The sequence below is a fragment of the Aplysia californica genome, unplaced genomic scaffold (assembly GCF_000002075.1).
Source record: "Aplysia californica isolate F4 #8 unplaced genomic scaffold, AplCal3.0 scaffold00616, whole genome shotgun sequence".
NCBI classification, from domain to species: Eukaryota; Metazoa; Mollusca; class Gastropoda; order Aplysiida; family Aplysiidae; genus Aplysia; species Aplysia californica.
Window position 1 is genome coordinate 394486 of NW_004797886.1, and position 13088 is coordinate 407573.

The window sequence follows — 13088 nt, forward strand, 5'->3', positions numbered from 1 at the left end:
TCTCTAGGGCCGTTAGTTGTTAATGCTTCAGCAACCTGATCTCTTTCCTGAACAAATGAAATGTTAAAGAAATTGGTTTGCCCACTGGCTTGAAAAGGATCTCTTTACTTGAGTCCTTGGTTTTATCTTCTTGTTCCTCCCAGTTGTTGAAAGTTGATCTAGGTTGGATATTGTGGCTCAGTAGTTAGGTATGAATAAGAGAAAGAATCATTTTAAAAAGTAGCGCATTTATTCCTCCCTTAAATGTTGTGTCTTTCAATCTCTCCTTTTTTTGTGTGTGTTACTTTCTGTAACACCTCCAATCTTCAACACTTATGTGACGCATTTGTGTTACAAGTGTCTTAAAACTCTTAGTAGAACTAAAACTTTTGCTTTTAGGTGGATAACAAAGTAAAATGTAGGAAGGCAGCTCAGGGCTTATACTAGTATGGGATAGAGAGCTATATAAATGCAATCTATTATCTGTTATTATTATTATTAAATAGATTTAAGGGAGAAATAATTACTGCACTCCCGACTATTTGCCTGCATGTCTGTCATCATTCTTTCAGGGTTAGCTCAGTTGGTATTATGCTGGATTATGGAGCAGATGGCCCTGGTTTGAATCTTAGACTGGATTGAACTTGGGTTATTTTGTAGAGTTTGCAGCACTCTGAACCCATTTGGCTCGGTCCTATCAGAGTTGAGGAGGTCCCGCCTCTTAAATAACCTAAAAGTGTTAAGGGATTAAACGCTTACCCTTACTTATACTTTCAGAGCCAATCCCAGTGACCAAGGGTCAGTTAGATCCTCAAAAGTGGATGACCAACAATCAGCTGGGAGCCACTGAAGGAGACAACGTGGCTGTCATTTCTCCAAGATCAAACAAACTGAAAAAGAGAAATGGGTAAGCTGAAAATGAAATATAAGTGCATTTTCATTTCTGCGCCCTCTTCCCTTCCCTGCCTTTGCGCATTTATGATTGGTCTCAGGATAAATTTGCACTTTAAACTTTCTTTCTAAATATTTCTTTCTTTTCTTTGTTATATGTGCGCTTTGCATTTCCATGTTTTAGAGATAGATATTCTGTATGTTCTCTCTCTTGACTGTGGTGTTTAGTGCTCTTTCAGAAATAGGAAACTTGTTATCTCTGTGTTGCATCTGTTCTTTTAGCTGAAATTTGGAGACGCCAAACGTGCCAGGCCAGCTGAAAGGCTTTGTTAGTGAACTATTGCATTCCTTGTTCGCATGCGTAAAAGTTTTAAGTATTTTGCCTTTGAAGCTGTACCTTTAATACTCCGAGTTGAAACATGAAAAAGCAAGAATGAGTGTCAACTGTTTTTTGTATGTTTGCATAACGACTATGTTTACCTTAACAATCTGTGCTGTGGCTTCACATTTTGCTCGAAAGGTTTTATCATGAATCTTCTTCTGATGTAGATATATTTGTTTGCTTTCAGAAAAATGTTAAGACGATATATCCTATGGCAGATCTGAACAAAGCATTTAATATTTTTAATGATAATAAAATAAATAACATTGATATAGTGCATATTCCCCCTGAACTGCGTACTCTTTACAGTTTATATTATAACCCCAGCAGATTCTAGAACACTTCCTGTAAAGCTGTTTGACTGACCAGTTGAACTATGTTTTCTATGTAATTTTGCCTGCTCATAATCTCATCTGTTGTTTATATCATTTTGGATGTTCTGGGAATTAGTTGTTCGAATGTAACATTAATTTTCGTCATGCTTCTGGGGAGTGTAAGGAACTGGCTATCATTTGAGAGCTGTGACTGAGTCAAAGTTTTCATCTAAATAGAACAGCTTTTAGTTTTCATCGGATATAAAGAAAACAAAGTACGTTCAGAGTTTTTTTTGCCACCAAGGTTTATTTGTGTGTGTTTGTGGGGGGAGGGGGAATGATGAATCAATGATAAATTTTGTCTCGATGAGAGACAGAGAGACCCTTTTTACTTCCTTTCCCATGAGCTTTTACACTTGCAGCACTTGCGACTAACTCCCATTGTTGTGTAAATCACACATAATTAATAATTATAATGGAAGCAACCTTTCCCCCTGTGGATGAACTGTGTAAGACCTGTTTCTGCTTCTCTATTACTCTGTCCGTAAACCTGATAATATATTTTGGATGAAAACTGAAACACCCTTCAAAGTTGAAAGATTTGCAAAATGTACTTTTGTATAAAAATTGGGTCTTGTTTTATTTGATCGTAAGAGATGTTAAATGTTTACCTTACAAAATTCTAGAATGCTTGATCTCACGTGAATGCATGGAGTCTCAGGTGTGCTTTATGAGTGGTAAATTGTGAATGGATGAGAGACCTGTTTCGTAATAGATTAATTACAGTGCCTTTTGTTCGATGGTGTCAAAGATTAACTGTTGGTTAAACGAAAACATATTTAATACTTGTATCACATTTGACATTTTCCTCTGACTTTGAAGCGGTTGGGATACAGAATTGACTGTGGAGGCTGACTCTGTCGTCATGGAGGCTCCCATGTCGCCTAGTGCTGCTTTTGGTAGCAGTAGCTATTTCAGGTGATTCTTTTCACCATATTTATATGACCTTCTTGTCCAAACTGAAACTAGATTCTATATTCTATTCCCAAAGCACCTTTTTATTTGATAGTTTCAAGAGCACCGGGGTATATTTTCTGAAACACTTGAGTGGGAGTGGTAAGCTTATGTTCATCCTCATATTAATTGGTTGAGCTATATTTACCGTGATGTGTAGGGCGCTTGGAGGTGCTTTGGTAGGTTCCACTTCTGTCTTGATAATGTTTCCCATGTCTTTGTTCATTTGTTACTCATGTTACTCAGACCACCAACTTGTACTGACAGTAGGAAGCTGTTGTAACTTAAGTGCTGTTTGTATGAAGGAGTCGAGGATCACTGCAGTCTTGAAAGATGCTTTGATTTACAGGATTTATATCATGTGAATTGTTGTTTTCATAATGTTTGTTGTACGAAAGCTTTTTGCCACACTGTAATAACAACAAAAATGTTTAGGTCAGTTCTTCTTCCTTGTAATTAATCATTTTCATTATGCTGAAAATTCAAAAGCTTGATTGGAAATTAGTGTTAAGTAGGTGTTTCACCTTTCTTATTTTGACGAGTGATTAGGAATTCTTCAGTTCTCAGATCAAGGGAATCTGATCAAATTTTAAGCCAGTGATCCTTTGACTCAAAGCAATACCAAAGTCTTGATTAGACTTACTGGACATATTACCTCCTTAGTTTTGCTGCTTTGCTTCAGTTGCTTGCACACGCCTGTGTGCGTAGTCCTAAGAGCATGTTTTATGGGGTTTCATGTTTTTTTGGGGGTTTTTTTACCCTTTATTTTTGTCACTCTCACTTCACCAGGGAACTTTTGCTGTATTTTTTCAACATGTTTTGGTGTTTGCTGTGCATGATCCCTGTGGAGTGACTAATCCTGACTACTAATCCTTGCTTGATTCACCATCGAATTATTACCATCTTTTCTTTTCTTTTCTTTTTTTTTTTTTGTCTGTCTTCGACAGCTTTCTTTAGCAAGTTATTTGTTGGATTTAAGGCAAATCTTCCTCCTCTCTGACTAACAAGACAAGTAGCTGGTACAAAGCGACACCAGTACTTTTTTGTGAACTCTTCCAATAGGCGTTGTTTGTACTTGTTGCTCCGTTTATTCAAAGTCCTCCAGACACTGAGGGCAATAGGTGCACACTCACATGCCTGTTTTTCCTTTTCAGTCTCTCAGAGTTGTTTGGCCTCTGTTGTGATTAGCCTCTGGATGAACTGTTTAAAGCTTATTTATTTTGTGTTTCCAATTCTTCCAGTGTCACGAATGTTTGCCTACATTTATCTTTTAGTTTTCCAGCACTTCTGAGAGGATCATTAAAAACTTTGAACTATTCTATTATACGAAAATGAGTCACATCCCATGCTTTTTTCCCTTTCACGTACCCTCATGTTACATAAAATCACTTGAATAATTGTACTTACTTTCCATTAATTTGTGAATTGATTGTCGCCTTGGCAGCTACTATGAAATGAAAACTAAATTAGCACTCCTGATAAACAAATGTTTCACTCAAAAGCACACCATCAGTTGTAGAAAGGGAAAAAAATAAATAAATCTGTTCCAAGTCTTGATGCAATCCTTTTGATTTAAAAAGATGTCTTCAGTCAACTAGCAGTCAGCGTTATCAAAGTCATGAGTGGTCAGAGCACACTAGTCATTGTTGTCACTAGCAATCCATTTAAGTCAGTTTGGGTGCTTTTTACGCTAGAGACAAAAAAAAAAGGTTGTTTTTTTTGTTACTGTTTCTATCAGGAATCATGAAAACAAGAGTATTGTAAGCCTTGACCATAGCTTTAAATTACACTTTGGTGATGTTGAAAGGTGCATCTTTGGTAGAGCTTTGGGAGGGTGTAAAAATTGAAAAGTTAAAAAAATTTAGACTTAAGTGGATTTATTGCGACACCGACATGGTGCTGAAAATGTTGGGGCAAGTGGAATGGTTCATGGAATGTAGCTTAATCTTGGCAAAGTGATCTTTGTAGCTCGGGGTACGAAATAGGTCAGTTTTGAGGTACTATATGACTCTTTTTCCATGGGCATGTTCTGGTACATGTTGTGCAGATGTGTAGATATTTGTTTTTATTTTTGCATCCCTAGTTGTATTTTTCACTCATTGTATTTCACTTCTCGGTAGTTATTTTTTTCTGAATGTAGCCATCCAGGTTGCACCTCCGTATCATGTGTCGGAATTAACTTCAATCTTTTTGGGGAAAAAATCCTCAAGCCCAATGCATGACGTCTTCTTTTTCATTAGATTTTGACAGTTAACCATTTGCTGCTTATATATCTAAGTTGAAGTTTTATTATTATTTTTTAAAGTTGGTTTTATTTGCATTTTGGGTGCTGTTAGTCTGAGCAAAGACCATGGATTATCAGAGAGATTCCACAGCTGTTTTTTACAATGCTAGGGACCCTCCCTGTGGTTGTGAAAAATATGATGTGCCGATGTTGTTGAATTATTCCCCTTAGTGGTCTCGTGTTGGAAGGAACAAAGGGACAAGAGCTGCCTGTCTCATGATTGTATATGGTCCTCTGCCACAGTTAGCATGCCCATTGTTATTCACTATTTTTTGCATAATAGTTTTTTTGTTTAATGTATGATTTTTTGTTTTATGTTGAGAAGGTTTTATGCTTTCTGCATGAGCGTTTTATATCTTCTACTGTTAGATTGCCTTGCACTACCATTTCTAAATTTATTACTGAAGCTTTGTTGATCGTAGTAGGTTTCTTCTGTTGAAATCAGATGTCAGTGGAAATAAGTGATGTTCCTCTTCAAGTTGTATCTAATAACTGAATGAACAAATGCCTACGAGTGTGGAGACTGATGACAGTGGGAATGTGCTTTCTTTCTTGTTTGTTGTTGTTTTTAAAAATAAATTTATTTCTGTCCGCTAATGTGTTAGTTGCTGACCTTTCAGTCTCACAAAGTGGCTTGAAGTTGGATATTTGTGAGGCACCATGGGAAAATCAGTCGCTCATGGCAAAAATAAAAGCATGGACAAATCACATTTTCATAAAGTATGTTATCTCCTGGGTAAATTAAGCATGTACTGATTTGAAATATGTTAATAATAAGCTGAGATATAGCATTTTGAGTTAGTCACCCCCCTGGGATTTCGGAAAAATCTGAGTTTGAAGGTGGGACTTTGTCTGCAACACGGATGATGTTAAAAAATCTTCTATAAACACACATTTGTAGTTGCTTTTCAAGAATATTATTTTTTCAGAATATATAGATAGGATTGTGAAGTTTTTCATAAAGTATAGCACTCATTTTTCATCAAAAATATATATTTTCTCACTGTTGGATGACATGTCAGATCCAGGACTAGCAACATCCGACTGATTTCCCCCGGGCCTCACATTTGTCTTAGTGTGGAGTGTGGGTGTGTCAGCTCTCTCTCTCTCTCTCTCTCTCTCTCTCTCTCTCTCTCTCTCTCTCTCTCTCTCTCTCTCTCTCTCCTCTCACTCCTCTCTCTCCTCTCTCTCTCTCTCTCTCTCTCTCTCTCTCTCTCTCTCTCTCTCTCTCTCTCTCTCTCTCTCTCTCTCTCTCTCATTTTAAGATAAGACATTTCTATATGAAAATTCCAATAAGCTACTTTATGATGTTTTTAAATTGTACAAATTTGCAGTGAGTGTTGATATTGGTAGGAATTTTTGTTTCTGTTTCGAAAAGATGCTCATGCAAAGTGTTGGTTTGTCTTGTGCAGGGCCTCGGTGAACACAGACATCCCACCATCTCCGCCAGTGCATCAAGACTTGTACAAGAAACACAGGTGTGTTGTGGTTTTTTTCCTTTTGGTTGTCACTTTAACATACTGAGATATTTTTTTAGGGGAAGCTTTTTTTCTCTCTAAAGGGCCTTAAAAAGGTAAAGGGGGGCAAGTTTGTAGGGGTTTTTTTTGTCGTTGCTATTTCTACCCTTCTTACCTCTTTTTATTCTTTTGCCCCCATAAGGGTAAATAAAAGTCTTTATTTCAATTTTTTATAGCAGGTATCAACCCTAAGTTCGTGTAGCCTACTGTTGGGAAAAAATATTTGTTGAAAAATGTCTTTATTGTTACTTTAGGGTTTGTGTTTAATTAGATGAGTATAAATAAAAAATGGCTTGCTTCTGTGTTTATTCTGGGAGATTTTGCATAAGATTCTTTTAAAGCTCCCTTTCGTACTACGTCCTAGTGTGCAAATCTGGAACTGTATCAGCTGTTATTATGAGTCAGTGAGTGTCCTTTGATCATCTTTGTGATGTTACAGAAGTTAAGGAAATGTACCTTTTCTTTTATATTTTGTACAGTGATGATGACTGCAGCCATCGCCTCCGTCAACTCACCAAGAAAATACAAGGTAAGTACATACCTGTAAACTACCACCTGAACAGAATCGACACCGGAAACCCATCAATGAATTTGCTTTGTGACCATGTTTACCAAACAGTCCAACATCTGGTCTTCAAATGTCCCAAACTGTCTCCGACAGCAACTTCTTCCTCCCGTCCCTGTCTCAGACAATATACTCTACTCTATTGCAGCAAAGAACAAATGTGGAAGCCCACCACTTTTTTAAACACTGCATTGGGCTGAAGGGCACACGCTTTAAGGCTGCTGCATAACGAAGAAGAAGAACAGGCTGATATTTCCTAAATAAACTCAAATGTAAGGTTTGCATTTTCAAGCCGTGAAGCCATCTTTATGTGGGAGAAACATCGACTGTAATTTTCAAAAGCCTATATTCTTGTTTCCTTGTAGTATGTTGCTATTCATTGTTATTTTGATATTTCCTTTTGATATTTCAGGCTTGAAAAAGAAAATTAAGCACTTTGAAGAAGGTTTCGAAAAGGATCATGGATACAGGGTATGTACCAGCTCATGGTTTTTAAGATATGTGAAGTATTTTCAGTTGTTGCCCTCTGTTTGTTCAATTTTTGCCCTTTTATCTTTGGTTAGTGTAACTAACGAACTGAGATGTTTTCTGAAACTTCAGATGTGAGGCCTAGAGATGGAAATGGAAATGTTTTATTATATATTTTCTGCTTTGGTTAAAAAAATTTTTTTTTTCTTGAAAGTTCAAAGAAGGTGTGCTTGCTCATTTACTTTCAAGTATATAGTGAAGCTGTCTCGTTGTTTTGGCTGTAAATGTATTTTCTCCATTTCTCTCATCAGCCGTCTCAAGGGGAAAAAGCTGCCCAGCCAGACATAAAGAAATACATGAATGAATTGTCAAAAGCAAGAAAAGACTTGAAACGTAAGTTGATGACACTTTTCCTTTGCCAACATCCCTCTATTTTATTATGTCTGTCGACAGAATCTGAGTGCAACATTGGAAAGTAAAAGTTCAGATTTTATCTTGAGTGTACAATTTGTGGGACATTCTCAAACTAGTTTGATGGTAACGTAAGTGATAGTCGTAGTTCTGTTTACCATCATCCTCTTTATGCTGCCTGGACTGTCTGAGTAATCTCTTTGTAGCTGCACTTTTTGTCTTTCAATTTTACAAGGCATCGTGACTTCCTCAAATGTTTTGTGTTGTGACAGACACAAACTCTAGTTTTAGAGATATAATGCACAAGACTGATGTCATGTGTGTTTGGACACCAACCGATGTCCAAGTTCCTTTATTCAGCCGTGACAGAGATGGGAACAGGAGCAGGTTACTGAATATGTGCTTCATGAGCATAGTAATTTAACTTGAGTATAGTACATAGAGTTATCCCAGTCAGTGGGCAGGGGGTGCTCTGATGTGGTTTGCTCCTTCTGTCCAACCAAACATCTGCCATCCTTATCTCTTCTCCTTTTATTCTTTGTAAGTTACTCTCAAGTAACACTTCTAATCATTGGCACTTGTATGACGTAATTGCGATGCAAATGTCGTCAAACGCTTGCTAAAATTTGAAACTGAATGCATTGCTCTTATCTTTACCACAGGCTTAAAGGAAGACACAGAAAAAGGAAACCGGTCTCGACACAACAGCGGGGCTTCGTCATCAGGTGTGGAGCTATCCCCACCAGCCACACCGTCCGTGTCCAACACACTGGAGTTTATCCTGAAATGTTTGAAGGAGAAGCGGAGAGATTCTGGAAGGCCTGAGGAGGTTTTGGTAAGACACTGTTTGGTTCTGGATGATGTTTATGTCATGAAAAAGTAGTCCTTTAGGCTGCCACCTGGGCCAAATTCAAAATTTAGAAACATTTCCCCACCATGAAAAATATCGGTCACACCTGTAAAATAGTAAAGACATACCCTTCCTGGGTTGTAAATGTTTTCACTGTCTCTCCTGTCTGAGTATATGAAGGAAGTCAAGGTCTGAAGGGAGAGAAATAGTCCTTTTGCAATTTACTTCCCCATAATGTACTGTCCAGGCATAGCTGAATCATGCTTTAAGATCATCTGTCATTTTGCAACAAAAAAAAAATGTTTATATGAGGCATAAATACTTGCTGTTGTGTGTTCTTTCACCAGCAGGAAGGCACACCGTTAGCTCAGCTGGTATTGTACAGGGTTATGATATGGGTGACTGCAGTTTGAATCTCCAAAAGGTTGTTCTCGAACTTGGGTTTGTAGGAGGTTACAAGGTTCTCCACCCCTCACCTGGCTCAGGCCTGTTAGAGATGGATGATAAATTTGGCAGTCCTACCTCTTGAATGACTGAACTGTGTGGAATGAGGCATTAAAGCCATACAATTACAGTAACCAGTTTCCCTTTTTATTTTCATTCTTCCTTGAGGCATTCAGCTTTGCAAAGCCTTGTTAGTGGGAGGTTGGAGGGGGCCACTGGTCGGTCCTACTTCTTTACTTTCCCTCTGTTGTTTCTGTCAGACCTTTTCCCAGAACTAAATGATCATGGTTGTGTCAATGTGCTTCTCTTTACTTAAGCAAACGAACAAAGCCTTGTATTATCTTTGACTGTACCTTTAGAAAAAATGAGTTTCGTGTTGGGAGATTTCTTCCCTATTTAAGGCACTCCAGTTGTAGCTATTGCCTTCTTTATGTCATTATTGAATGCAGCTTTAACTGTTTTGTGTTTTTTGCTTGACCCATCAGCTGATGTCGAGAGAACAAGTGCATGACGAGAAGTTGGCCGTACAGAGAGCTTTGCTGCACTTTGAGGGACTGCATGGGAGGCCGGTGAGTGCACGTTTGAACTAGAACACAGTGGTTGGTTGGCGGGTGATCTGGTGTGGTTTGCTCTTTCTTTCCTATCAAACATCTATTGTCCTTATCTCTCCTTTTTTTATGTTTGTTAGTCTCTTGTGACACCTCTAATCTTTGGCACTTATATGACATTATGGTGTTGCAACTGCTGTAAAACTTTTACAAAAACAAATTAGCACAGTCCCAGTGATTGCTGTCTTTGGTGTGTTTATCAAGTTGTTTCTGTCTTCAGCAGTCAAGTTACTTAATTTGAGTAGCAAAATGTCTTGTACTTTTCTAGTCCTGCTGCCAAATTGACACTACTTTCATTATTCTTGTAATGTGAACGAAAATTTAATGATACTAATAATAATCGAGATAATTCCTATAGGACCTAATCCCCACTAGGCGTTTTACAGTACCTTCAATTCAACACAAAACACAAGTTAGTTAACATGCACACATACACTCTTTAGATTAATGTTAACACATAAGCAAAAGTTCATACTATCACAGCACAATGGATTACGGTATGCACATCAGACCATGAACATTAGAGCATTATATGAATAAGAAGGACAATGAGAACACAGTCACATCTCATACTTTATTTTCCAACTTGCAATCTTCCTATTTGAGAAATTTAATACAGTTTACCTAAAGCTCTCAAGATTTGCACCTCTTGCTGTGTGTCTGCCTCTTTTTAGATTTCCACAGAAAGATGAATTATACAACAGTTGTCTTCTCTTGTTTCATTTCCCTCAAAATCCTCAACTTGTATATAGTACAATTTGTTTTAATGCATGTAAATGGCGATAAGAGTTTTTGAACACCCTGTCTCCCCCAGGGCAACTTTGGTTATTGCTTTTTTACCCCCAGTCAGTGATTTTTTGCTCCTTCTTTCCTATCAAACATATATTATCCTGGTCTCTCCTCCTTTTTTATGTTAGTTACTCTCTTGTAAGGCCTGTAGTCTTCGGCACTTATATGACCTTATTGTGTTGCAAGTGCCGTAAAACTCTTACTAAAACTGAAAAGTGACTTGTGAGTAGAGAAACTACTTGTTCTTTGCCAGTTTAATGCTTGAGTGGTTGAAGAGCGCCACTGGTAGTTCTTACTTTTCTTTTCTTCTTTTGTTCCTGTCTTATTTTTTCTTTGGTGGTTAGTTGGTGGGTGCTCTGGTGCTGTTTGCTCCTTCTTACACGTGCTCATATGACCTTATGTAGTCGTGAGCGCCATAATACTCTTACTAAAACTAAACAAGCGTTTTGCCCAGCACTAAATGACCTTTGTTGTGTCAGTGCGCTCCTCTTTTCTCAAACAAAAGCAATCAGCTCAGTTTATGCTATAGTTATTATCACATTTGTGCAAGAATTAAGACTGCACAATGCTCAGTGTACCCTAAGTATTCTCTTTTTTTCCCTCTCCATCTTCCCAACTTACCAGTGTATCGCCATAGTTATTTTGAAACAAAACTTCCACTTTCCTGTATGTTGGTTCTCTGTTCGATTTGGTTTGGCATCTTGATGTACGTTTCACTTTTTTTTCCAGTGTACACGAGATGAAAAAGATCTGATGCGACCGTTATACGACAGGTACAGATCCATCAAGAGAATACTGGCCAGACCTGTGTCTGTGAGTACAGTTTGAAACCTGTGATTGTCTTTATTTTTATTCTTTTTGTATTCTCCACCATGTGTTTACATGAGACAAAGTCTTAACCTAGTTCTCTGTTGCTTTTTATCAAATCATAGTAAGCTTTTCACTTGTCTCTTCTGAGGGATCTGTAGATGTACTGCTTCCTCATTACATCATTGGAACTTTCTTTTTTTTAATGTGCTGGGGGAGAGGGGTGCTTTTTTATGTTTGTATTGTATGGTCAGAAATTGGTATACAAGTATGAATCTAATTATAAAGTAACATATCCATAACAGCATTAACTGATTATGAAACTAACAACTGACATGAAGCTTTGTGTTATATAAAAACGCATAAATAGATTAATGTGTATCTATTTTTAGTTGGTTCAAATTTTTTACTGGTTTTCTGATCACTTTTGTTTGTGGACTTTGAACATCATTCAAATTTGTTCTTAATGTTGAAAAGTATTGTATAAATTTGGATATATTTTATATATATATATATTTTTTTTTTTAAACACTGAGCTGACTTATTTTAAGCAACCCCAGTAACACATTTCTTTAGATTGAACTTCCCTTTCTTAGGAAACAGCATTTTCTAGACTTACTAGTTATTAACCTTTTCACTGTTGAAAAACCATGCCCGAGGTTCTCATTACTATTCGAGATGTTTATGGTATTGATCACTGAGTATCTCAGGCTTAAATTAAAAAGAACTTGGAAGTGCTGTGCATCCTCATACCTTCGACCACAAAAAGTTCAACAGGGCAGGCCTGTAAGGATTAGCTATCAAATCAAGAGTCCTCATAAATTGTAGCTTATTACGAAAGAAACACATCAGTCAGATTCTTTAGAATGTGAAGATGGAACATGGCCCTGAGAAAGGAGAAGGACTTAGCAGTCGGGTTGGAGAATAGGTAATAGATGCAGGCTTCTGAAGATTTGGCACGATGAGGACAGAAGATAGTGAAAAAAAATTCACAGAACAAGACAGTGAAAGAGTTAATAATGAATAACACTGTTACATATTATGTAGAAATTTAGCACACTAACATTTTTCATCCCCAGCCTCGCAATTCCCTTGAACTGCAAACGGTGCCGGAAGATCAGATGATTGAAATTCCTGTTACGTATCCTGTAAGTTCCATGCCTAATACCAATGTCATTTAACATAACAGTTTAAAAGCGCGCTTTTCAACCTTTTTATAACCAGTGCCCATTTTTAACTACCTTTAAGACTCTAAACTTTTTGTATGGAACAATACTAATTTGTCCCCCATTTTCGAGAAAAGCGGTTGTCTTCAACAGGTAGACATCTTTACACAGCATCATTATAACGTAAAAATTTGCAAAGGTGAAATGGGAAGTGGCTGTTTGTACAGGTGACTATCTTATACAGGTGGCCGTTAAAGCAGGTTTGACTGTATATCCAGCAGAGCATACTTTCGCTACACGGGTATCCCCACCAAAATTACCAAATGGCCCACTAGTGGACGATATCACCCACGTTGACAAGCACTAGTCCAAAGATCCTCAGTGTTTGAAAGTGGTAAAGAAAGCTGTGGCACCTTCAATGTACTGCCACATTTCATTGTCATGTTAATTCTTGTGAATGCAAATAATCACTGCTCCCTATTCTTCTTTTGCATTTTATGCTATTGTGGAAATCTGTCCCCTCACTCTGGAACCCCCTCACGTGAGCTTTATAAATCATTGGCAAGCTGTTCCACCGTTATTAGCCCAGGAAGCACAAT

General features: G+C 37.6%; 1 protein-coding gene across 1 annotated transcript in view; it reads left to right on the forward strand.

The window, feature by feature from the left end:
• The window catches only part of LOC101864713 (protein FAM13B), a gene marked incomplete at its 5' end in the record, with an annotated part of 34426 nt that overhangs the window by 14081 nt on the left and 7257 nt on the right, over window positions 1-13088 (forward strand). The window contains 10 exon segments of the mRNA XM_013087649.2: window positions 757-886; window positions 2449-2544; window positions 6277-6342; window positions 6861-6910; window positions 7359-7417; window positions 7726-7807; window positions 8488-8660; window positions 9605-9688; window positions 11246-11329; window positions 12403-12471. Coding sequence (XP_012943103.1) covers window positions 757-886; window positions 2449-2544; window positions 6277-6342; window positions 6861-6910; window positions 7359-7417; window positions 7726-7807; window positions 8488-8660; window positions 9605-9688; window positions 11246-11329; window positions 12403-12471 — 893 coding nt within the window.